General features: G+C 49.0%; 1 protein-coding gene across 1 annotated transcript; it reads right to left on the reverse strand.

The window, feature by feature from the left end:
• Positions 1–1,597: 1,597 nt before the first annotated feature.
• On the reverse strand, positions 1,598–26,335 carry LOC120909728 (oocyte zinc finger protein XlCOF6.1-like). Its single transcript, XM_040321455.1, has 5 exons — positions 26,276–26,335; positions 6,750–6,779; positions 6,218–6,359; positions 4,681–4,857; positions 1,598–2,819 (listed from the first exon to the last, which is right to left on the reverse strand). Exons 1-5 carry the CDS (start codon positions 26,279–26,281, stop codon positions 2,017–2,019), a joined length of 1,158 nt encoding a protein of 385 aa, XP_040177389.1. The 5' UTR covers positions 26,282–26,335; the 3' UTR covers positions 1,598–2,016.
• Positions 26,336–26,415: the final 80 nt, after the last annotated feature.

The following is a 26,415-nucleotide window of genomic DNA, read 5'->3' on the forward strand; positions in this document are numbered from 1 at the left end:
GGCCTGAGGACAGTATTTAGGTCACTGAGGATATTAATGGGGATCACTGAGGACATTATTGGATGGGACTGAGGACAGAAATTGGGTCACCGGGGACATTATTGGGTGGGCCTGAGGACGGTACTTGGGTCACTGAGGACATTATTGGGTGGGCCTGAGGACAGCTATTGGGTCACTGAGGATATTAATAGGGGTGGGGACTGGGGACAGTAATGGGGGTCACTAAGGACATTAATGGATGGGCCTGAGGACAGTATTTAGGTCACTGAGGATATTAATGGGGATCACTGAGGACATTATTGGATGGGACTGAGGACAGTACTTGGGTCACTGAGGACATTATTGGGTGGGCCAGAGGACAATACTTGGGTCACAGAGAACATTATTGGGTGGGACTGAGGACAGAACTGGGTCACCGAGGACATTATTGGGTGGGACTGAGGACAAACTTGGGTCACCGAGGACATTATTGGGTGGGACTGAGGACAGAACTTGGGTCAATGAAGACATTATTGGGTGGGCCTGAGGACAGTACTTGGGTCACTGAGGACATTATTGGGTGGGCCTGAGGACAGTACTTGGGTCACTGAGGACATTATTGGGTGGGACTGAGGACAGTACTTGGGTCACTGAGAACATTATTGTGTGGGCCTGAGGACAGTACTTGGGTCACAGAGAACATTATTGGGTGGGCCTGAGGACAGTACTTGGGTCACTGAGGACATTATTGGGTGGGCCTGAGGACAGTACTTTGTTTACTGAGGACATTATTGGGTGGGCCTAAGGATGGTACTTGGGTCACTGAGGAAATTATTGGGTGAGCCTGAGGACAGTACTTGGGTGGGCCCGAGGACAGTACTTGGGTCACAGAGGACATTATTGGATGGGACTGAGGACAGTAATTGGGTCACTGAGGACATTATTGGGTGGGCCTGAGGACAGTACTTGGGTCACTGAGGACATTATTGGGTGGGCCTGAGGACGGTACTTGGGTCACTGAGGAAATTATTGGGTGGGACTGAGGACAGTACTTGGGTCAACGAGGACATTATTGGGTGGGACTGAGGACAGAACTTGGGTCAATGAAGACATTATTGGGTGGGCCTGAGGACAGTACTTGGGTCACTGAGGACATTATTGGGTGGGCCTGAGGACGGTACTTGGGTCACTGAGGACATTATTGGGTGGGCCTGAGGACGGTACTTGGGTCACTGAGGACATTATTTGGTGGGCCTGAGGACAGTACTTGGGTCACTGAGGACATTATTGGGTGGGACTGAGGACAGTACTTGGGTCACTGAGGACATTATTGGGTGGGACTGAGGACAGTACTTGGGTCACTGAGGACATTATTGGGTGGGCCTGAGGACAGTACTTGGGTCACTGAGGACATTATTGGGTGGGACTGAGGACAGTACTTGGGTCACTGAGGACATTATTGGGTGGGACTGAGGACAGTACTTGGGTCACTGAGGACATTATTGGGTGGGACTGAGGACAGTACTTGGGTCACAGAGAACATTATTGGGTGAGCCTAAGGATGGTACTTGGGTCACTGAGGAAATTATTGGGTGAGCCTGAGGACGGTACTTGGGTGGGACTGAGGACAGTACTTGGGTCACAGAGGACATTATTGGGTGGGACTGAGGACAGTACTTGGGTCACAAAGGACATTATTGGGTGGGACTGAGGACAGTACTTGGGTCACAGAGGACATTATTGGGTGGGACTGAGGACAGTACTGGGGGCACCAAGGACATTATTGGGGGGGGGAGTTAGGACAGTAATAGGGTCACTGAGGATGTTAATGGGGGAGGAGCCTTGCCAATGCACTAGCCTGCTGAGTGCCTTACTGGGGTGGGGGGAGGGACGCCATGTTTTACTGCACCGGGTGACACCAACCCGAGTGACACCACTGGGGGAAGATCAGACTCTACTGTAGAAAGGACTTTTTCTGTAATGAATTGCCCCCCCCTTACTCTAGCCAATCAGGGCAAGCCTTGCACTCAACACTGATCACTCGAGGGTCGTGTGGGTTCTCAGGTGTCGGTCAAGATGAAACTTCTGTGGAAAACTCTTCCCGCACTCGAGGCAAGAATACGGTTTCTGCCCCGTGTGAGATTTCTGATGTCTGTAAAGATGGGACTCCTGTGTAAAACATTTCCCGCACTCAGGACAAGAAAACGGTTTCTCGCCCGTGTGAGACTTCTGGTGTCTGTAGAGATGGTAGCCCTGTGCAAAACATTTCCCGCACTCATGGCAGGAATACGGTTTCTCCCCGGTGTGAGATCTCTGATGTCTGACTAGCAGCGACTTCTGCGGATAACTCTTCTCGCACTCAGGGCAGGAATACGCATTTTCCATCGAGTGCGACTTTTGATGGGTGACGAGTTCCGATTTCAAGGGATAACAATTCCCGCACTCGAAGCAGCAATACGGCATCTCGCCTGTGTGACACCTTTCGTGGCGGACGAGCTGCGATTTCTGCGAATAACATTTCCCACACTGAGCGCAGGAATACGGCTTCTCCCCAGTGTGAGATCTTTTATGTCTGACAAGCAGCGAATTCCGTTGAAAACTTTTCCCGCACTCGTCGCAGGAAAATCTCTTCTCCCCCTGAGCTCCGGCACCGCCCCCCACGGTACGAGGTTGCTCAGAGTCGGAGGGACTCCATGGTCTATCCACACTGTGAAGTCCTCCATCCATAGTGGAGCTCATTGTCTTTCCTCCTCCCCAATCTCCTGTGATGTCCTCGTCTTCTATTTTACAACCTGGAGATAAAGTGAGACGATCCTTCGAGGGTTTCTCCATGGCGTGTCCTGGAAAAATAGAAAAACATCGTCAATATATCTGAGAGGGTTAGTTCACTTCCATCAAGATTCCATCTGGATCAGGTAGATATGAGTGAAGAGATGTTCTCTGTGGAGGTCCCAACCAGCTGGGACTCTTCCCCCCATCAAAGAACCTTTGGTCCTCAAACCTTACTTTACTCTAATGCCCCGTACACACCTTGGGGCAGATCCACAAAAGGATTCATTTTAAATTTCCTGCGTCGTATCTTTGGTTTGTATCCACAAAACAAGATACGACGGCATCTGGGATCGATCCGACAGGCCGTCGAATCTAAGCTGCAATTTTTCGGGGGCCGCTAGGTGGCGTTCCCGTCAAAATCCACGTCGAGTATGCAAATTAGCTAGTTACGGCGATCCACGAACGTACGTCGGCCCGGCGCATTTTTGCGTTCGGCTTTTTCCGGCGTATAGTTAAAGCTACTGTTATGAGGCGTACTCAATGTTAAGTATGGCCGTCCTTCCCGCCTAGAAATTTGAAATTTTTACGTCGTTTGCGCAAGTCGTTCGCGAATAGGGATTTGCGTAGAGTGACGTCACCGTCAGAAGCATTGGCTTTTTCCCGGTTAATTTCGAGCATGCGCACTGGGACACCCCCACGGACGGCGCATGCGCAGTTTAAAAAAAATAAAACATTTTTTTTTAATATTATGAAAGATAATGTTACGCCGAGTAAATTACCCAACATGTCACGCTTCAAAATTGCGTCCGCTCGTGGAATGCCGACAAACTTTTACCCTTTAAAATCTCCATAGGCGACGTTTAAAAAAATCTACAGGTTGCATGTTTTGAGTTACAGAGGAGGTCTAGGGCTAGAATTATTGCTCTCGCTCTACCAATCGCGGCGATACCTCACTTGTGTGGTTTGAACACCGTTTACATATGCGGTCGCTGCTCGCGTATGTGTTCGCTTCTGCACGCGAGCTCGTCGGGACGGGGCGCGTTTTCTGGCTCCTAACTTTTTTAGCTGGCTCCTAGATTCCAAGCAAATTTGTCAACCCCTGTCTATTACTGACTGATCACTGGCCGGCTGCAGAGATCCGCTCTCCTCTCCTCGCTGACAACTTCCGTGTGAGGAGAGGAGAGTCAATCGCCTAGCAACCGGCTCTCTATTTACATCACATGACGGCTGTGCTTGGACACAGCTGTCATGTGATCAGGAGGGCCTATTACAGAGCCCTCCTGCTGATCGGAGATACGCCGTGTCCGGGTGACATGAGCGCCTCGGGGTTGCACGCAATCCCCCTCCTTCTGAGGGACGTATATGTGCAGTTGTTTACATAAGGCTTTTTTGGGAGCGTAAAGTTACCCCTGCTCTATGAGGCGTACCAATGTTAGGTATGGACGTCGGAACAGCGTAAAATTTTTCACGTTTTACGTCGTTTGCCCAAGTCGTCCGTGAATGGGGCTGTGCGTAAGTTACGTTCACGTCGAAAACATTGAGTAGTTGCGGCATAATTTGGAGCATGCGCACTGGGATACGTCCACGGACGGCGCAATGCGCCGGCGTAACTTAAAGTGCAAGTTCTTTGAGAATACGGTACCTGCCGCTCTAAGTTACGGCGGCGTAGTGTATCTGAGATACGCTACGCCCGCCTAAAGATAGGCGAATCTACGTGAATCTGGGCCTTAGTTTCTGTTGAAACATTTTGCAAAAAGGTAATTTTTCTCCTTCACTGATGAGCACTGCTGGGGCGGCACTGATGGGTACTGATGAGGCTGTACTGATGGGTTCTGATGAGGCAGCACTGGTGGGGCAGCAGTGATGAGGCTGCACTGATGGGCATGGTTAAGTGAGCAGTATGGGTGGAGGAATGTATTTATGGGTCACCTGTGCTGATCTCTGTAGGAGTGTCCTCCTCTATAAATGTCCCCGTTATTCCATCCTCCTCCATAGACTTTTCTCCGTGAAAACAATCTGCTGTGATTTCCTCATCTTCCATTTTCCATCTTTTACAATCTGGAGGTGAAGTGAAACGATCCTTTGTGGGTTTCTTGAGGGCGGGTCCTGAAAAAAAAATGATCAATGGATATAGAAAAAATGGATCAGGTGGATTCAGGCAAGATGTAGTGATGAGCCGACCGAGCAACTTTCCGTTTTGCTGGAGGCCTCCCCCCCGCACCCTGCTTACCGGGACATGGCTGGCGCGTGACCCTGCTTTTGCCTCCACCGAGGAGAGCATAGCACCCCCCCCCCCTACCACCACCTTTCCCAACGCATTGTTCCCACCATGGCGAAGGAAAAAACTAAGGCCACGCACGGTGGAAGCGTCCTGCTTTTAAAGATCTGTCCAGGGTTTCCTGAGAAAGTGGGTGGAGCTACACTCTCTCCAGTTGCTGTCCTGAAAGCTGATTGGGGAGAATACAACCCCCCGGGCCCCCTCATTCCAGCTATATGACAATATCCTTGGCCTGGTTACAAGAGTGGCTCTGCGTTCACAATTGACGTCACTGACCAAGTATGGTCAACTCAAGGTTGACCCGAACCCAAAGCTCATCTCTTGTGTGAAAGACGTTCTGTCCCCACAGGCTGGAACTCTTCCCTATGGCAGGGACTTGGTAAAAGGACCTAAGGTTCTTCTTTCCTTAAAATCTACTTTTTAATCGCACATCCATGTCAGAATGTTATGGGAACCAATGGGGGACTGGGAGGTGCTCTTCACACAACTGCATACTGATAGTATTTCCGACAGAATTCCGCTAAAGCTGGGCTTGCATACACACGGTCACACAGAAGTTCTCTGAACTTTCGACCGTCAAGATCAACACTACGACGAACTGAGAAAATTAAGTTCAATGCTTCCAAGCATGCGTCGTAATTGCTACACAGAGGATCGGAATTTCCAATCAGAATTTTTTCCGTCTGAAAGTTTGAGAACCTGCTCTCAATCTTTTGCTGGCGGAAATTCCGCCATCAAAAGTCCGATGGAGCCTACACACGGTCGGAATTTCCAAACAAAAGCTCACATCGGACTTTGCTGGCGGAATTTCCAACCGTGTGTACGCGGGCATTAGACACCAGGGAATGTCATCTCTGCTAAAGAGTAGGGATGAGCTTGGATTTGGTCTGGACCCTGAAGGAAGCCGTAACTCTTGTCCATTGCTGTCCAATCAACTGTGGCCGGGGCATTCTCAGCTGCACGTACACAAAAACCGGAGTTAGACTTACCGGTAACTCTTTTTCTAGGAGTCTTCCAGGACAGCCTGGTTTCAGGGCTGTCCTGGAAGACGAAAGGGGAAAGAGGTGGGGGATGGGAATGAGATCATTGCCCTAATGACCATATTAGATCAATGAGATTCACCAAGTGGCCAGATTACGTCAGTGATGTGACAGAGCAGAGATAAGAGAAGAATATATTATGGGTCACCTGTGCTGATCTCTGTAGGAGTGTCCTCCTCTATGAATGTCCCCGTTATTCCATCCTCCTCCATAGACTGCTGATCATCCCTCACATACGTCTCTTCTTCTTCTGAATTACCTTCAACTTTTATATCTATCAGATCTTCACCCTAAACCAAGAGAATCAGTGAAATGTATAATCTTCTAGGATCCATACCTAATCTCACTTTCGTGTTATAAATAGTCCACTCTACGTACCTGATGATGGTGGGGGATGGTGTGACCTTCCTGTGTGGAATCCCGGGAATACAGAGGACGGGGACATCTCTCTGGTGGGTTTCTGTAGCTGGATGACTCCACCATGGTGTCCTGGTACAGATCTTTGTGTTCTTCCTCCATCACTCCATCCTCATCATCCTCCTCCTTTATCTCTTCTTTAACCTCAACTTTAGGATCTCTCAGGTTTCCACTCTGAATATAGAATAAAAATGACATCAATGGTAACAATGCAGATAATGTACAGATCCTAATGATACTATCAGTGATTGTTCCTCATCTACCTGATGATGGTGGGGGATGGTGTGACCTTCCTGTGTGGAATCCCGGGAATACAGAGGACGGGGACATCTCTCTGGTGGGTTCCCGGTATTAGGTGGCTCAATAACAACGTCGTCACATTCTTCTGAAAACTCCTTCATCACCCCATACTCATCATCCTCATCTTCATACTCTTCTTTAATGACAATATTATAGTCAATCGGGCTTTCACTCTGGATATAAAAGAATCAGACAGTGACATCCTGACACCTTATAGGAACCTGACACACACAATGATACAGTCACCATCCAGACACACCCCTTGTCTGTTACTGGATAATGTCCCAGAATCCTCCTCACCTCTCCTGTCAGCAGCTCCATCATCTTCTTGGTGACTTCTAGAATCTTCTCCATGTTGTGTCTCTCAGGTTTTAGGGAGTCACATGGAGGCACTGTGATGGTCATGTGATCACCTGACTTCACAAGAGGAAATCTCTGTAGTGAGGAACCAATAGGAATATCGTGTTAGAATCCCAGAATCCTCCTCACCTCTCCGGTCAGGTCTGTATTATTAATAGAGATAAGAGTGATGTCATGTGACCTCCCAGAATCCTCCTCACCTCTCCGGTCAGGTCTGTATTATTATTAGAGATAAGTGTGATGTCATGTGACCTCCCAGAATCCTCCTCACCTCTCCGGTCAGGTCTGTGTTTTATTATTAGAGATAAGAGTGATGTCATGTGACCTCCCAGAATCCTCCCCTCCGGTCAGGTCTGTGTATTATTAATAGAGATAAGAGTGATGTCATGTGACCTCCCAGAATCCTCCTCACCTCTCCGGTCAGCAGGTAGATGATCTCCAGGGTAAGGTTTAGTAGGCTTTCAGTCGTTTGACTCCAGTCTTCGTCCATCACCATTTTCTGTAGAAGGACAAGGTAGAATGATCTGGACTGTACTGGTTGTACAATATTAGGATGGGGATGTATGGGGGATAATATGAGGGTTTCTATCATGTGAGAACAGTCCCCAGTGGGATTACATACAGAGGAACATTCAGATTTGTTTTTGGGGTCCAGGAGCCTCTTACCCTTTGGCCTGCCAGATCAGAAAGTGTTTGGAACTTGGACCAGACCTGCAGCATATCTGTGCGGATTCCTACGTGAAAATACACTGCACATGTGCAGACATGCTTCCAGGTCTCTGGTGGCTCCAAAATCTGGCAGAAGGCATCGTCATGTGTGCGCAAGGGTGGAATCTCATGGTGAACATGCTCCCCATAGCAAAACACTGCCTCCTGGGAGGTGGGATGTGGTCATCTCGCCTACACGAAGAAGTGATGGGCTGTAGCACCAAAAAGGTACAAAACCTTTGCAGATGCGACACCGGACCCTCCGCTTATACAGCATCCCTTTCCAGCCACCCAACCCTCCACTTACACTATATCCCGCCAAGATTGGATGAAACATGCGCTCTTCCCTATTGAGAATTGGGGTATCTACCTTCATCCCATTATTGGTTAATCTCATAATTCCTATTATAATGAGGGGCGAGTTCTTCACCTCCTCCACCGTTATTGGCGACTGGTGAAAGTCATAGACTGTGCAGCGCATTATGGGTGAGCGCCAAAATTAATCAAACATTCAGGTAAAATTCAAATCCTCGAAACTAGGGTGCAGATTTAGTACAACCCGAATCTCATTCCTCGTTATAAGAGACTGTTAAGTTGAGAAGGCGACCCATCTTCAAACAAAGACAATTAGCCAGATTCAGAAAGACTGGCTTAACTTTGTGGCGGCGAAGCGTATCGCATATACGCTACGCCGCCGTAAGTCAGAGAGGCAAGTGCTGTATTCACAAAGCACTTGCCTCCTAAGTTACGGCGGCGTAGGGTAAATGGGCCGGCGTAAGGGCGCCTAATTCAAATGAGGAACAGGGGGGGCGTGTTTTATGTTAATGACTCGCGACCTGACGTGATTGACGTTTTTAACGAACGGCGCATGCGCCGTCCGTGGACATATCCCATTGTGCATTGCTCCAAAGTACGCCGCAAGGATGTATTGGTTTTGACGTGAACGTAAATTACGTCCAGCCCCATTCACGGACGACTTACGCATACGAGGTAAAAATTTCAAGATTCGACGCGGGAACGACGTCCGTACTTAACATTGGCTAGTCCAGCTTTTTGTTGGACTAACTTTACGCCTGAAAACGCCTTACGTAAACGGCGTATCTTTACTGCGACGGGCAAGCATACGTTCGTTAAAAAAAGGCGTATCTTGCTGATTTACGTATTCTAGGCGTAAATCAGCGTTCACGCCCCTAGCGGCCCGGCCTAAGTAGAAAGCTAAGATACGACGGCGCAGGCCGTCATATCTTAGCTACATTTACGTGTATCTCATTTTCAGAGTTACGACGGCGTATCTACTGATACGCCGGCTTAACTCTTTCTGAATCTGGCTAAATATTCCGGCCCTGTAAGTGGGGAAATGTTCTGACCCTAAAGGGCTAATCTACGATCTGTATCATCATCTGTTGGAGATAAAAGACGTCACAGTGACTATGGAGGAAGAGGACGGACATGACGGGGGGATTACTGGGTGTAAATAGAGAATAAGATCTTATTACCTCCTCTGCTGCCAGGTTCAGTAATGTCGTCTCTACTTCCTCCCACATGGAACTTCCTGTCCTTATCAAGATCACTTCCTGTCTTTTACTGACATCACTTCCTGTCTTCCATAGAGACTTCCTGTCTTCCGTAGACAGTTTCTGTCTGGGTAGAAGTTAGAAGATCCCCATCTTGTGGAACTCAGAGGAACTGCAGTCCCGAGAAACGTCTCGTAGTGTGAACACGGCCTTGTGCTGTGTGTGTATGTATTGTATATCCTTATAGATGGGGTCATCTCCACTCCCACCAAGGGGGATAGAATAATGGAGAGGTACAGGTCTACTCACATCCCTTTGGCATGGCAAGAAGGACTCCAGGAAACCCCAAAAAGTATGGGGTGCTCTTCGACTCAGCTCTCATCTCTATGGGGCAAACCCTAATGCCGCGTACACACGATCATTTTTCGGCATGAAAAAAACGTTGTTTTAAATTTTTTTTATTTAAAATGATGGTGTGTGGGCTTCACATAATTTTTCGGCTTCTGAAAAACGCCAAAAAATTTTTTGGAGCATGCTGCATTTTTTAACGACGTTTTAAACCATGTCATTTTTCGGGTTGTAAAAAATGATCGTGTGTGGGCTAAAACAACGTTAAAAACCTGCGCATGCTCAGAAGCAAGTTATGAGACGGGAGCGCTCGTTCTGGTAAAACTAGCGTTTGTAATGGAGTAAGCACATTCATCACGCTGTAACAGACAGAAAAGCGCAAATCGTCTTTTACTAACATGAAATTAGCTAAAGCAGCCCCAAGGGTGGCGTCATCCGCATGGAACTTCCCCTTTATAGTGCCGTTGTACTTCACCGCGCTTTGCTAGAGTATTTTTAAAAAATGATGGTGTGTGGGCAACGTCGTTTTAATGATGAAGTTGGAAAAACTTTGTTTTTTCTACATGCCGAAAAACTTTGTTTTTTTTCATGCCGAAAAATGATCGTGTGTACGCGGCATCATTGATTGAGTGAGAAACTTATATAGCGCAACACATGCGAACTGAATCGCCTCTGAAGAATGGCTTTGTGGCGGGGGGAAGTGGACGAGGGCATTCCAGGTACGCCCGAGGAACTTAGGTGGCATTTTTAGGGCATACCTCCTACGTACAAGATCTTCGAACTACTCGAAAAACGTTTGTACACTCAGCAATCAGGAAGATGTCGATGAGTAATGGCTACATACTGGTCTACATGGCGACGGGTCCATATACTGATGACATTGGGGTAGATTCACGTAGATCTGCGTACCTTTGCGGCGGCGTAACGTATCCGATTTACGTTACGCCTCCGCAACTTAGACGGGCAAGTGCTGTATTCTCAAAGCACTTGCTCCGTAAGTTGCGGCGGTGTAGCGTAAATCGGCCGGCGTAAGCCCGCCTAATTCAAATGTGGGACAGGGGGGCGTGTTTTATGTTAATGTTCTGTGACCCGACGTGATTTATGTTTTTCCTGAACGGCGCATGCGCCGTCCGTGGAATTTCCCAGTGTGCATTGCTCCTAATACGCCGCAAGGACGTCATTGGTTTTGAAGTGAACGTAAATGACGTCAAGCCCCATTCACGGACGACTTACGCAAATGATGTAACTTTTTCAAATTTTGACGCAGGAACGACAGCCATACTTAACATTGGTACGCCGCACTTACGCCACCATATAGCAGGGGTAACTATACACCGGGAAAAGCCTAACGTAAACGGCGTAAATGTACTGTGTCGGCCGGGCTACGTTCGTGAATTTGCGTATCTAGCTGATTTACATATTTCGACGCGTAAATCAGCGTACACGCCCCTAGCGGCCAGCGTAAATATGCAGTTACGATCCGACGGCGTAAGAGACTTACGCCTGTCGGATCTAAGGGAAATCTATGCGTAATTGATTCCAAGAATCAGGCGCATAGATACGACGGCGCTACTCAGAGATACAACGGCGTATCTGAAGATGTGCCGTCGTATCTCCACTGAGAATCTGGCCCTCAGTGTAGAAAATAAGGGATTTGGATTATCATGGTCAAAATGCTGAGCTTTCATTGTGGAATAAACAATATGCAAAATAATAATGAGTTTTAGTAAATACAGTTTATTACATTCGTTCATAGTGAAAAAAATTATAAAACGTTAATTTATTTGCATTTTTTTTTTAAATATGAAATCTTACAAAAAACATTTTCAGCCAGCATGTGGTCCTCTCCATGGAAATGCAGGCTGACGGCATTACCACTACACTAAAATAGTCATGCCGTGTGGTCTGATCTCCCCTGTTTTTCACCCACAAGGAAAGCCTAGCTCCTCCCTCACTAGGATTTTCTCCTTGGAAACTCCTGTTGACATGCCGGGGAGATCAGACTACACTGCAGGTGGGAACCATCCAGTGTCCCTTCTACTCTGAACCCAATGCAGACAGAACTTGGCTTTGTTAAACACAGATTTCCTTATTTAGTTCGAAGGAGTGCTCAGCCATGTGTTTTCTGAGGCCTACATCAAGGTGTGCTTCCTATAGAAGACATTTCCCGCACTCGGGACACGGCTACGCCTCGAGGGTCGCATGGCATCTCTTGTAATGTACAGAAAGATTTGACTTCTGTGAAAAACACTTCCCGCACTTTGGGCAGGAATACGGCTTCTCCCCCGTGTGACATATCTGATGTTTCACCATATCTGCCTTCCACAGGAAACGTTTCCCGCAATCGGGACAGGAAAACGGCCGCTCCCCGGCGTGATACCTTTGATGTGTGACGAGCTCCGATCTCAGCAGGAAACATTTTCTGCAATCGGGACAGGAGAAGGGCTTCTCCCCCGTGTGAGTTCTTACATGCCTGTAAAGCTGGGACCTCCACGGGTAACACTTCCCACACTCGGGGCAGGAGAATGGCTTCTCCCCGGTGTGAGACCTCTGGTGTGCCGTCAGATCGGGTTTACGCACAAAGTTTTTCCCGCACTCGGGACAACAATATGGTTTCTCCCCGGTGTGGAACCTTCTATGGACATCAAGAGCACGTTTGACGCTAAAATCTTTCCCACATTCTGTACAGGGAAACCTCTCTGTTTGGGGGAGGGTATGATGCCTCACTGTCTGAGGTTCTATAGGATAAGAGGAGTGCGATGGTCCATCTACACTGTGTGGGAACCGGTGGACATTTTTGGTTGAGGGTTCTTCTCCAGGACAATATTGGGAGGTAGCAGTGTTTTTACCTGGATGATTTTGGGAAGAAGTGGGGTTTCCTCGAGGACAATATTGGGAGGTAGTGTGGTTTCCTCTTCGACGATATTGGGGGGTAGTGTGGTTTCCTCTCAGATGATATTGGGGGGTAGTGTGGTTTCCTCTCGGATGATATTGGGAGGTAGTGGGGCTTCCTCTTGGACAATATTGGGAGGAAGTGGGGTTTCCTCTTGGACAATATTGGGAGGAAGTGGGGTTTCCTCTTGGACGATATTGGGAGGAAGTGGGGTCTTCTGCTAGACGATATTGGGAGGTAGTGGGGCTTCCTCCTGGAGGATATTGGGAAGTAGTGGGGTTTCCCCTTGGGCAAAATTGGGAGGTAGTAGGGTCTTCTACTGGACGGTACTGGAAGGTAGTGGGGCTTCCTCTTGGACAATATTGGGAGTTAGCAAGGTCTTCTCCTGAACGATATTGGGAGGTAACGGGTTCTTCTCCTGGACAATATTGGGTGGTAACGGGGTCTTCTCCTGGATGGTATTGGGTGGTAACGGGGTCTTCTCCTGGACGATATTGGGAGGTAGTGGGGCTTCCACTTGGGCAATATTGGGAGGTAATGAGGTCTTCTCCTGGATGGCATTGGGAGGTAGTGGGGCTTTCCCTTGGACAATATTGGGAGGTAACGGGGTCTTCTCCTGGATGGTATTGGGAGGTAGTAGTGGGGCTTCCCCTTGGGCAATATTGGGAGGTAACGGGGTCTTCTCCTGGACTATACTGTGTGATGTCCTCATCTTCTACTTTACAGCCTGAAGACAAAGTGAGACAATCCTCTGTGATGTCCCGTCCATGTACTAAAAATAAAAATGATACAAAATGATCGTTAAACGCGAGCGAGTTGGTTCACCTACACCAAGGGATGTATTTTTAAAATGGAACAAAATCAAGGCTATTTTCTCTACAGGTCAAACGTACTTCATTCATTAAGAATACAGTAAATTAGACAAAGACCGCATTGTAAAGTCTATGATTTAGTTGTGAATAGCAGCCAGGCTGAGACCCACCTGTGCTGATCTCTGTAGGAGTGTCCTCCTCTATAAATATCCTCATTATTTCATCCTCCTCCATAGACTGCTGATCATCCTCAACATCCTCTTCTTCGGTTTTAACCTCAACTTTTATATCTATCAGATCTTCATCCTAAATCAAGAGAAGGAGAGAAAATAACGTCTTGTAAGGGCTATAGATCTTCTCCATGAGTCTTTTTAATGGTCTAGATGCTCCGTCCCACCTACCTGATGATGGTGGGGGATGGTGTGACCTTCCTGTGTGGAATCCCAGGAATACAGAGGACGGGGACATCTCTCTGGTGGGTTCCCATTACTGGATCCATCTGTAGGAAACACACACACTGACTGAATACATTGTTTCTATGTGTTTATCAGATGATGGGGGATCTAGGTGGAGCCTCCGTACTGCTCTCTCCTTTACAATAAAGTCTCCTCTTACCCGGTGATGTGAGGGGCGGCTGATTGTCCATCATGACGTCCTTGTAGAGATCCTTGTGTCCTTCTAAATACTCCCACTCCTCCATGGAGAAATAGACAGTGACATCCTGACACCTTATAGGAACCTGACACACACAATGATACAGTCACCATCCAGACACACCCCTTGTCTGTTACTGGATAATGTCCCAGAATTCCCAGAATCCTCCTCACCTCTCCTGTCAGTAGCTCCATCATCTTCTTGGTGACTTCTAGAATCTTCTCCATGTTGTGTCTCTCGGGTTTTAGGGAGTCACATGGAGGCACTGTGATGGTCATATGATCACCTGACTTCACAAGAGGAAATCTCTGTATTGGGGAACCAATAGGAATATCATGTTAGACTCCCAGAATCCTCCTCACCTCTCCGGTCAGGTCTGTGTATTATTAATAGAGATAAGAGTGATGTCATGTGACCTCCCAGAATCCTCCTCACCTCTCCGGTCAGGTCTGTATATTATTAATAGAGATAAGAGTGATGTCATGTGACCTCCCAGAATCCTCCTCACCTCTCCGGTCAGGTCTGTATTATTAATAGAGATAAGAGTGATGTCATGTGACCTCCCAGAATCCTCCTCACCTCTCCGGTCAGGTCTGTATTATTAATAGAGATAAGAGTGATGTCATGTGACCTCCCAGAATCCTCCTCACCTCTCCGGTCAGGTCTGTGTATTATTAATAGAGATAAGAGTGATGTCATGTGACCTCCCAGAATCCTCATCACCTCTCCGGTCAGGTCTGTATTATTAATAGAGATAAGAGTGATGTCATGTGACCTCCCAGAATCCTCCTCACCTCTCCGGTCAGGTCTGTGTATTATTAATAGAGATAAGAGTGATGTCATGTGACCTCCCAGAATCCTCCTCACCTCTCCGGTCAGGTCTGTGTATTATTAATAGAGATAAGAGTGATGTCATGTGACCTCCCAGAATCCCCCTCACCTCTCCGGTCAGGTCTGTGTATTATTAATAGAGATAAGAGTGATGTCGTGTGACCTCCCAGAATCCTCCTCACCTCTCCGGTCAGGTCTGTGTATTATTAATAGAGATAAGAGTGATGTCATGTGACCTCCCAGAATCCTCCTCACCTCTCCGGTCAGGTCTGTGTATTATTAATAGAGATAAGAGTGATGTCATGTGACCTCCCAGAATCCTCCTCACCTCTCCGGTCAGGTCTGTGTATTATTAATAGAGATAAGAGTGATGTCATGTGACCTCCCAGAATCCTCCTCACCTCTCCGGTCAGGTCTGTGTATTATTAATAGAGATAAGAGTGATGTCATGTGACCTCCCAGAATCCTCCTCACCTCTCCAGTCAGCAGGTAGATGATCTCCAGGGTCAGGTTTAGTATCTTCTCAGTCATGTGACTCCCATTCTTCTCCATCCTCATTTGAGTATTGAATTATCTATAAAGTTGTGTAAAATTTGTGAGGGGAGGCATATAGTGTATTATGATATTATTTCATACATAAGCTCGATTCTCTTCCAAATCTCTTGTTAAAGCTTCTCTTAGACTATGTTAGTTGGACTCTTTACCGCCTTTACCAACGGAGGTTCTGGAGGTATCTGTGAAGTGTGATGTGGTGCAGACAGGCTGGAAACCAGCAACATAACAACCAAGGATGTTCTAGGGCAGTATGCATGGTGTCATTAGTTGCTATGGTGTTGGTGGTCAGATCACTCGCACCATGGCAACTCATTGTGCTGATCCAGGGCAGGCGGCATGCAGCTCACTGCCTTCAGGAGAGGACGGAAGTCTGGCTCCTCCAGACCTGCTCCACCTCCCTCCCTCTGCTGTGCTACTGGGGCAAAAAGATAGGACTCTGTTGTGAAGAAGGGATTGTGTGATTGGGGGCTCTGTGATAGGAGAAATCTGATGGGATGGGGGGCTCTGATGTGATAGTAGTCCTCTCATTGGATGGGGGACCTCTGGAGTGGTGATGGGATCTTAGATGTGATGAGGGAACCTCTGATGCAGTGGGAGACCTCTGATGTGATAGGAGGACCTCTGGTGTGATGGGGGGGACCTCTGATGTGATGGGGGGGGGGACCTCTGATGTGATGGGAAGACCTCTGATGTGATGGGAGGGACCTCTTATGTAATGGGAGGGATCTCTGATGTGATGGAAGGACCTCTGATGTGATGGGGGAGACCTCGAATGTGATGAGGGAACCTCTGATGTGATGGGAGGACCTCTGATGTGATGGGAGGACCTCTGATGTGATGGAGGACCTCTGATATGATGGGGAGACCTCTGATGTGATGGAGGGGACCTCTGATGTGATGGGAGGGACCTCTGATGTGATGGGAGGGACTTCTGATGTGATGGGAGGGACATCTGATGCATTAGGAGACCTCCGATGTGATGGGAGGGACCTCTTATGTAATAGGAGGGACCTCTGATGTGATGGGGGGACCTCTGATGTGATGGGGGGACCTCTGTTGTTATGGGAGGATCTCTGGTGTGATGGGGAGACCTCTGATGTGATGGGGAGACATCTGATGTGATGGGGAGACCTCTGATGTGATGGGGAGACTTGTGATTTGATGGAGGACCTCTGATGTGATAGGGGACCTCTGTTGTTATGGGAGGATCTCTGATGTGATGGGGAGACCTCTGATGTGATGGGGAGACCTCTGATGTGATGGGGAGACTTGTGATTTGATGGAGGACTTCTGATGTGATGGGGAGACTGTACTCTACGCCAACGCAGCGCAGAGAGGCAAGCATTGCATTCAGCAAGCCAGTGCTCCCAACGCTGCGCCAGCGTGGCGTGGGTTTCGAAGGCGTACGCCGGCGTAGGTGGAAGTGGGCGTGACCCCATGCAAATGAGGTGTGACCCCATGCAAATGATGGGCCGAGCGCCAGACGGGTATGTATCACGAACTGCGCATGCGCTGTGACGTGGACGCACCCCCCTGCAACTGCTCACAACCACGTCGGAACAACTGCCTAAGCTACGCCGGATCACTGCGTACGCCGTGAACATAATGTACACCCAGCCAGACACACGTCCAACGCACAATACGCCGGCTTGTGTTCCCTGGTGCAGACCTGAGCATGTCTGTTGCTGGGTTGCACCTCCTTTATGGGGAATAACTTTACGCCGGACGTACAACTTACGCGCATCTAGCGTGGCATGCGCCGGGCACACACACGTTTGTGAATCGCTGTATTTCTCTCATTTGCATGTTTCAATGGCTAATCAATGGGAGCGGCACCATGCTCCCAGCCTAAATGTGCGCCCACCCTACGCCGGCGTAAGCAAAATACATCGGCGGGGTGTAGCCTGTTTTTAGGCGCATATTAGTTTGTGGGTTTGGCGCACATTTGCACTTACGTCGGCGTAACTTGTTATATGTCGGCGTAAGTGCTTTGTGAATCTGGGCCTATATATGTGTGTATCATCATCTGCTGGAGATAAAAGACGCCACAGTGACTATGGAGGAAGAGGACGGACATGACGGGGGTTACTGGGTGTAAAAAGAAAATAAGATCTTATTACCTGCTGCCAGTTTCAGAGATGTCTCCTCTCTACTTCCTCCTGACTCGCCTCTCACCCGAAACTTCCTGTCTGTACCTGACATCATTTCCTGTCTTCAATAGAGACTTCCTGTCTCTATGGTAGAAGTGAGAAGATCACCACCTTGTGGAGCTCAGAGGACCTGCAGCCCCGAGAAACGTCTCGTAGGGTGAACACGGCCTTGTCCTGTGTGTGTATGTACTGTATATCCTTATAGATGGGGGGTCATCTCCACTCCCACCAAGGGGGAGAGAAATATATTACTACAGGCCTGAAGCCACTCCAAAAAAAAAAAAACAGCAAATGTCCCTCCCCCTCTCGTTATAATCAAGGCTTCCTGTCTTTACCCCCTTTGTGGGTTATAGTTTGTACCTTGGAAGGATGAGCTAAGCGTCAAAGCTGAACTTCAACCCAAACCCACAGTCAAGTTGTCACGTGATAGCGGGGCCATTGGTGTAATAGCAGGCCATTGGTGCAATCAGCTGCAACTGTAGAATTCTCCTCATGGAAGAAAGGGGCAGAGATGTCGGCGACATCATTAACCCAATATAGCCACTTGGGCCATTTTTGGTGAATTGCATGGTCTAATGCCTCGTACACCCGTGCGGGTTTCCCGGCTGACTTTTCACCACCTCTGGGAAACCAGAGGGGAAAGCCGTGCAGCTTTTTCCCCCTACACATGGCCGGTTTTCCTGGCAGGAAAACTGCCATGAGAGCTTTGGCCGGGAATCCCGGCCGTGTGTATTGCTTATCGCAGTGTTTCCCATAGGGAATCCCGGCAGGAAAAAATAAAACGTGTTCTCATTTTTCCCACCGGGATTCCCGGCGGCTTTCCTGTCGGGAAAACTGCCATGGAACATACACATGGCCAGTTTTCCCGGCCAAAAGCTGTCATGACAGTTTTCCTGACGGGAACTTTGGAAGCGTGTACAAAGCATTAGACTGAAGTTGACATTGTCCAAGGTTCAGCCTGGACCCTAGCTTATCCCTAGTGCCTTCTGAGAACTGTTTTATTTTTTATTGTCTTGGGGGGTGCTGTATTTAAGTCCAGATTACACCTTTCTGTTTTCTAAGCCATGGCCATTAATACGGAAAGGCCTCTCCCCTCTTGTGGCTTTAACAGCCTCCACTCTAGAATTTAATTCACATGATTCCTGTGGCCGGGTACTGGTGTTGGATGGGAAGACCTGGCTCACAATGGAGCTGGCTTTGTATACAGGGGCAGGGCCGATCCTAGGCAGGGTGCACAGGGTGCTCTGCACCAAGGCGCCTCCTGCAGAGGTGGGGGCGCCAAAGTGGCAGAGTTCTCCCCTCCCTCCTTGTCTGTGTCCATCCAGAACTAGTGTTCTGAGCATAGGTGTGTGTCCGTCCAGAACTGATGTGTCTCTGACCATCTCCTATACTATGTCTACAGTCTCTGACCATCTCCTTTACTATGTCTGCAGTTTCTGATCATCTCCTGTACTGTGCCTGCAGTCTCTGACCATCTCCTGTACTATGTCTGTAGTCTCTGACCATCTCCTGTACTATGTCTGCAGTCTCTGACCATCTCCTGTACTGTGTCTGCAGTCTCTGACCATCTCCTGTATTATGTCTGCAATCTCTGACCATCTCCTGTACTATGTCTGTGGTCTCTGACCATCTCCCGTATCATGTCTGCAGTCTCTAACCATCTCCTGTATCATGTCTGCAGTCTCTGACCATCTCCTGTATCATGTCTGCAGTCTCTGATCATCTCCTGTACTGTGTCTGCAGTCTCTGACCATCTCCTGTATTATGTCTGCAATATCTGACCATCTCCTGTACTATGTCTGTGGTCTCTAACCATCTCCTGTATCATGTCTGCAGTCTCTGATCATCTCCTGTATCATGTCTGCAGTCTCTGACCATCTCCTGTATCATGTCTGTAGTATGTCTGGGGGTCTTTCTAACAGACTCTCTAACAGAAGTCCTCTCTGTGTCCATCAGAGAGGCCCCCCTCCAGGTCCCAATAAAGTACTCTGCTTCTCTTCCTGTATTTTGTTTATTGTTAAGAGATCATGTAAGGCTCCCAGGGTAATGAAGACTTCGTGGGGGAGCATCTCTGTGGTTGAGTCATTGCCATAGAAACATTTGTAGAGGGGAGGAGTTAGTAAAAATGACCACGCCCATGTGGGGGGCGCCAGAAATATTTCCGCACCCAGGCGCCTGTGACCCTAGGATCTGCCCTGTGCAGGGGCACAGTCATGCTGCAACGGAAAGGGGTGTTCAGTAGGGTAGAGGTTCAAAGGGGTTCAGAAGGGTTGAGGTCAGGACACTCGAGTTGAACAGTTTGCTGGGTGGTCTTCAGCTAGATCCTGATTTACCGGTGACCTAATCTGCTAGACCCTGGCTTGCCGTTGACATATCTTTGGATTGCTGTCTACCGGTTGACCTTGGCTTGTGTTTGGACTCTGTATCCTGCTTCCTGATTCTGTACCTCACTGTTCGGGCTGTCAACCTGACTTAGCCTCGGCCTCCTGTACTTGTACCTCATTGTCTGGCTGTTGACAACCTTTGGCTTGTGTCCTGAGTTTGCTCCCGTCTTCTTATTGAGTGTCACCATGTTCTGGCCTCTGCTCCTTGACTAGTGGTCCACGGTCCTCTGTGTCCTGCAACCAACAAGTTTGCACTACCAGCTACATCGGCCCTCGTGCCACTCTGTGCCCTCACAGCTCCTCTTCAATACTTTGTAGAACCCCCTTTCTCTACAAATTACAGCTGCAAGTCTTTTTGGGGATGTCTCTACCATTTCCGCCTATTATTCTTTGTCAAATATCTCAAGCTCCTTCAGATTGGACGGAGAGCATATGTGATCAGCAATTTTGAAGTCTCGCCACAGATTCTCAATGGGATTTAGGTCTGGACTGTGACTGGGCCATTCTAACACATGAATATGCTTTGATCTAAACCAGGGGTCCCAAACTTTTCAAACAAAGGGCCAGTTTATTGTCCTTCAGAATTTAGGAGGCTTGTGGTCAGCGTGGGCAGGAAATGTCCCGACCCAGCATCAGTGAGAATAAATAGGGCCTCAGGGTTCGTGATCAGTAGGAGGAGGAGCAGTGCCCCTATTAGTATGAGGAATAGTATCCCACCATTGGTATCAGTGGAAGAAATAGTGCCTCCTTGTTGGTGTCAGTGGGAGGAATAGTACCCCAAGGGACGGATAAAGGCTAGCAAAGGGCCGTATCTGGCCCCCGGGCCGCAGTTTGGAGACCCCCTGATCTAAACCATTCCATTGTAGCTCTGGCTGTACTTTAGGGTCGTTGTCCTGCTGGAAGGTGAACCTCCGCCCCAGTCTTTGCAGACTCTTATGCCGCGCACACGCCATCGGAATTTCCGACAACAAATGTTTGATGTGAGCTTTTTGGTGTGGATATTCCGACCACGTATAGGCTCCATCGGACATTTGTTGTCCGAATTTCCGACCACAACAAATGTTTGAGAGCTGGTTCTCAATTTTTCCGTCAACAAAAGTTCTTGTCGGAAATTCCGATCGTGTGTATCCGAATTCCGACGCACAAAAATCCTAGGCATGCTTGGAATCATTGAACTTCTTTTTTCTCGGCTCGTTTTAGTGTTGTACGTCACCGCGTTCTTGGCGATCGGAATTTCCAAGCAACATTTGTGCGACTGTGTATGCAAGACAAGTTTGAGCCAACACCCGTCGGAAAAAAAATCCACGGTTTTGTTGATGGAAATTCTGATCGCGTGTGCGCGGCATAACATGTTTTCTTCTAAGATTGTCCTGTATTTGGCTCCATCCATCTTCCCATCAACTCTGACCAGCTTCCCTATCCCTGCTGAACAAAAGCATCCCCACCACACGATGCTGCCACCACCATGTTTCACGGTGGGGATGGTGTGTTCGCGGTGTTAGTTTCCCCCCCACACATAGGCCCGGATTCCCAAAGCACTTACGCCGACGTATCTCGAGACACGCCGCGTAAGTGTAACTATGCGCCGTCGTATCTGTGCGCCGTGCCCACAAAACTAGATACGCCTGAAAATAGGCTTCCTATGACCGACGTAACTTGCCTACGCCGTTGTATTGTGGGCGCATATTTACGCCGGGCGCATTTGCCGCTCCCATAGATTTTCTATGCACATATGCAAATGAGGGAGATACGCCGATTCACAAACGTAGTTGCGCCCGGCGCATCATATACGCGGTTTGCGTAAATCATACATCCGGCGTAAAGTTATTCCCCATATAGGAGGCGCAACTCATGCAAAGGTATGGACCAGGGAACACAAGCCGTCGTATATTTTGACGTTTACATTGTACGTGAATATGACTAGGCGTAGGTTACGTTCACGTCGTAGGCAGTGATCAGGCGTATCTTAGGCAGTTGTTCCGACGTGATTCTGAGCATGCGCACTGCGATGCGGAAACGGGACGGCGCATGCGCCGTTCGTTTTAAGTACTTCTATGACGCTTGGCCCATCATTTGCATGGGGTCACGCCTCATTAGCATGGCTCACGCCCACTTCCACCTACACTGGCTTACGCCGAGGAAACCCAGCGTATCTTTAACAGCGAGTGGGAGCGAGTGTTTTGTGAATCCAGTGCTTGCCTCTGTGCGCTGCGCCGGCGTAGCGTAAAAGATATGCGCCGATGTATGTGAATACGGGCCATAGCGTTTTGCTTTTAGGCCAAAAAGTTAAATTTTGGTCCCATAAAGTGGTCGGTGAGTGTATATAAAGGGAGGTCAGACTTTAGAAGACGGTGACAGAAGATGGTGGAATGTGGCAGTTGAGGAGGAGAAATAAAAATACAAATTCAGACAAAAACGCATTTATTTTCATCCTCATTTATTGGATAGAAGAAAAAAAAATCAACTCCGTCCATAATTGAAATGTGAAAGGGTACATCAGAAAACAACTAACATTGTCACATTTACCACTTTCAGCCAGCAGGGGCACTCTCCAAGCACATGCATCTGCCTGTGGAAGCTCATAGCACGTCTGCTGCACAGAGTGATCGCAGCTGCTGTGTAGTCTGGTCTCCCCTGCTCAAGCAATACTTAGCTCCTCCCTCAATAATGTTTTTCTTTGAATCTTCTGCTGAAGAGCAGGGGAGATCAGGCTACACCTCAGGAGGGACAGCGACATGTCACCTCCCGTAGAGTAGACTAAGCTCAGGACACTCTTCAAGAGGTTGTGTGGGATCCCTGATGTCTGAGAAGGTGGCCCCTCTGAGAAAAACTTTTCCCACACTCCGGGCAGGAATACGGCTTCTCCCCCGTGTGAGACCTCTGATGTGCATCAAGATCTTGCTGCCGTACGAAACACTTCCCGCAATCGGGGCAGGAATAGGGCTTCTCGGTGGCGTGATACTTTCGATGTATGAGAAGCGTCGACTTCCGCGGATAACTTTTCCCACAATCGGGGCAGGAAAACGGCTTCTCGCCCGTGTGGCACCTCTGATGTTCCGCGAGGCTGGACTTCCGCGAATAGCACTTCCCGCAGTCGGGGCAGGAAAACGGCTTCTCCCCCGTGTGAGACCTCTCGTGTATCAGAAGCTCTCTTTTGACAAGGTAGCACTTGCCGCACTCGGCGCAGGAGAAGGGCATCTTGCCGGCGTGAATGACTCGATGTTTTAAAATTTGGGACTGCCACTTGAAACGTTCCCCGCACACGGGGCAGGAGTACGGCTTCTCTCCGTTGTGGAATTTCTGGTGTCTGATCAGGTAGGACTTATCCGAAAAACATTTCCCGCACTCGGGGCAGGAGTACGGCTTCTCGCCCGTGTGACACCTCCGATGTCTCTCCACGTGATATTTTGAGATGAAGCATTTCTCACAGTCGGGGCAGAAATACAACCGGTCGTCCTTCACGATCACAGTGTAGGAGGAACTCGATGGTCCATCCACTCCATCGGGAACTGGGTGGACATTTCCATTAAGGACGTCTTCTCCTGGACTATACTGTGTGATGCCATCTTCTTCTACTTTACACTCTGGAGAGAAAGTGACACAACGTCAGGCTTTCCTCATCTCCCGTCCATACACAACAACAATACAACTCTTGTACTTACCGTAAAACATTCACTAACAGTTATACTGCCAACTAGAGGAGGTCGGGACACTGGCAAACAGCATAGTGGTGTCACCTGTCCCTCAATGGTTTAATGGGGTACCCCAGTCCTCCTGTACAGTGCCTAGGTATCTGGGTGAATTGGATGTGGGCAGGGAGGTTGATTGGCATGGAGGGGGGGGCAATTACTGGAACCAATCCCCTGTACGGCTCCCTCTGCAGCAGCTGAAAGCTGGCGGCTTGTCCTCTCTCTCCTACTGGCTTTTAGCTGCTGAGAGAGCCATGCAGGGGATTGGTTCCCGCCCCCCCCCCCCCCCGGCCACCATGACGATCACCCTACCTGCCCACATCCAATTCACCAAGCTCAGTGCTGCAGGGGGGCAATTACTGGAACCAATCCCACTTGGCTCCCTCTGCGGCAGCTGAAAGCTGGTGGCTTATCCTCTCCCTCCCGCTGGCTTTCATTTGCTGCTGAAAGAAACATACAGGGGATTGGTTCCAATTATCCCCCCCAGTGCTAACCACTCTCTCTGCCCACAGCCGATTCACCCAGCTCAGCATGGCGTGTGGGGGGGCAACTACTGGAACCAATACCCTGTATGGCTTCCTCTGCAGCAGCTAAAAGCTGGCGTCTTCTCCTCTCCCTCCTGTTGGATTTCACCTGCTGCAAAGAGCCATACAGTGGCTTGGTTACAGTAATTGCCCCCCCTACTGTGCTGATCACCCTCCCTGCCCACATCTGGTTCAACCAGCTGAGCGCGGCGAGCGGGCAATTACTAGAACTGATTCCTTGCATGGCTCTCTCTGCAGCAGCTGAAATCCTGGGAGAAGACCGCGGACTAGGCCAAAGCCGCGGCCTGGTCTAAAAAATCCTACCCGCAGCATGCTGGGAAAAGGCCGCGGCTTCGGTCTAGTCTGCCTCGATCCAAGGAAAAGGCCGCAGACTAGGCCAAAGCCTAAAAAATCCTGCCCGCAGCTCGCCGCGATCCTGGGAAAAAACAGCGGACTAGGCCTAGTCCGCCGGGATCCTGGGAAAAGCCCGCGGACTAGGCCGAAGCCTCGCCTAAAAAATCCTGCCCGCAGACCGCCGCCATCCTGGGAAAAGGCCACGGCTTCAACCTAGTCTGCCGCTATCCAGGGAATAGGCCGCAGACGAGGCCGAATCCTCGCCTAAAAAATCCTGCCCGCAGCTTGCCGCGATCCTGGGAGAAGGCCACGGACTAGGCCGAAGCCGAGGCCTCGCATAAAAAATCCTGCCCGCAGCTCGCCATGATCCTGGGAAAAGGCCGCGGCTTCAACCTAGTCTGCCGCGATCCAGGGAATAGGCCGCGGACTTGGTCGAAGCCTCGCCTAAAAAATCCTGACCGCAGCTCGCCACGATCCTGGGAAAAGGCTGCGACTTCGGCCTAGTCCGCGGCGTCCGACCTCGTGGCCTTTTCCCAGGCAGGCAGGATTTTTTAGGCAAGGGTGCAGCTTCGACCTAGTCCGCGGAGCCCCGGTCTTATGGAAAAAAAAAAAAATCGGTACCACACAATCCAAGACCCCATTCTATGCATTAAGGTGAAAAAACATCCGAGGATTAGCGCCCCCCACTCCCCGTTTACTTACCTGACCCCTCGAAAGTCCCACGCTGTGAACGCGCTGGCTTCTCGGCTCATTCATTGGTTTATTGATAGCAGCGCAGCCATTGGCTCGCGCTGCTGTCAATCACATCCAATGACGCGGTGTGACGGGGCCGAGTGATACAGTCTACTGCTATAGCCGCCAGCTGCATCAAGGGAGCGCACCAAAAACGCATGCTCGGAATCAAGCAGAAGAGCCAAACTGCCTATTGAACTTCATTGATCTCGGCTCGTCGTACGTCTTGTACGTCACCGCGTTCTTGACGGTCGGAATTTTGTGCAACACAAGTTTGAGCCAACATTCTGTCGGAAAAAAATCCACAGTTTTCTTGTCGGATTTTCCGATGTTGTGTATGCGGCATAAGTCCATGTGGGGTGACTCAAAGTCAAGAGTGAATGAATTGTATCTGCAGCACAGAGAACGAAGATCATTCGAGAAAAGGAGAACGGGAAACGCAGTTCGGGAAAGTCACCATTATCAGCCAATGTGGCTTAGTCCCTGTCCTACTCTGGACCAATCAGTGAGCAGTATGGGTGGAGGAATGGATTTAGTGTTAATGACCCACCTGTGCTGATCTCTGTAGGAGTGTCCTCCTCTATAAATGTCCCCGTTATTCCATCCTCCTCCATAGACTGCTGATCATCCCTCACATACGTCTCTTCTTCTTCTGATTTATCCTTCACTTTCATATCTGTCAGATCTTCACCCTAAACCAAGAGAATGATCAATAATAACTTCTATAAATAGAAGGTCAACAATGTGAGATCACATAAACAAAATGACGTTTTGTAGGCGCCACACATTATCCCCCATGATGTCATTTTCATGTTCTAGATGCTTCGTCCCACCAACCTGATAAAGGCGCGAGTAGCTGTGATCTTCCCATCTGGAACTCCGGGAATGCAGAGGACGGGGACATCTCTCTGGAGGGTGTATGGTATTAGGTGGCTCCATCATAGGGTCCTTGTGGGGGTCTTTCTGTCCTTCTGAACACTCCTTCATCACCCCATCCTTATCATCCTCCTCTTTTATCTCTTCTTTAACCTCAACTTTAGGATCTCTCAGGTTTCCACTCTGAATATAGAATAAAAATGACATCAATGGTAACAATGCAGATAATGTACAGATCCTAATGA

Source organism: Rana temporaria, chromosome 8 (assembly GCF_905171775.1).
Source record: "Rana temporaria chromosome 8, aRanTem1.1, whole genome shotgun sequence".
NCBI classification, from domain to species: domain Eukaryota; kingdom Metazoa; phylum Chordata; class Amphibia; order Anura; family Ranidae; genus Rana; species Rana temporaria.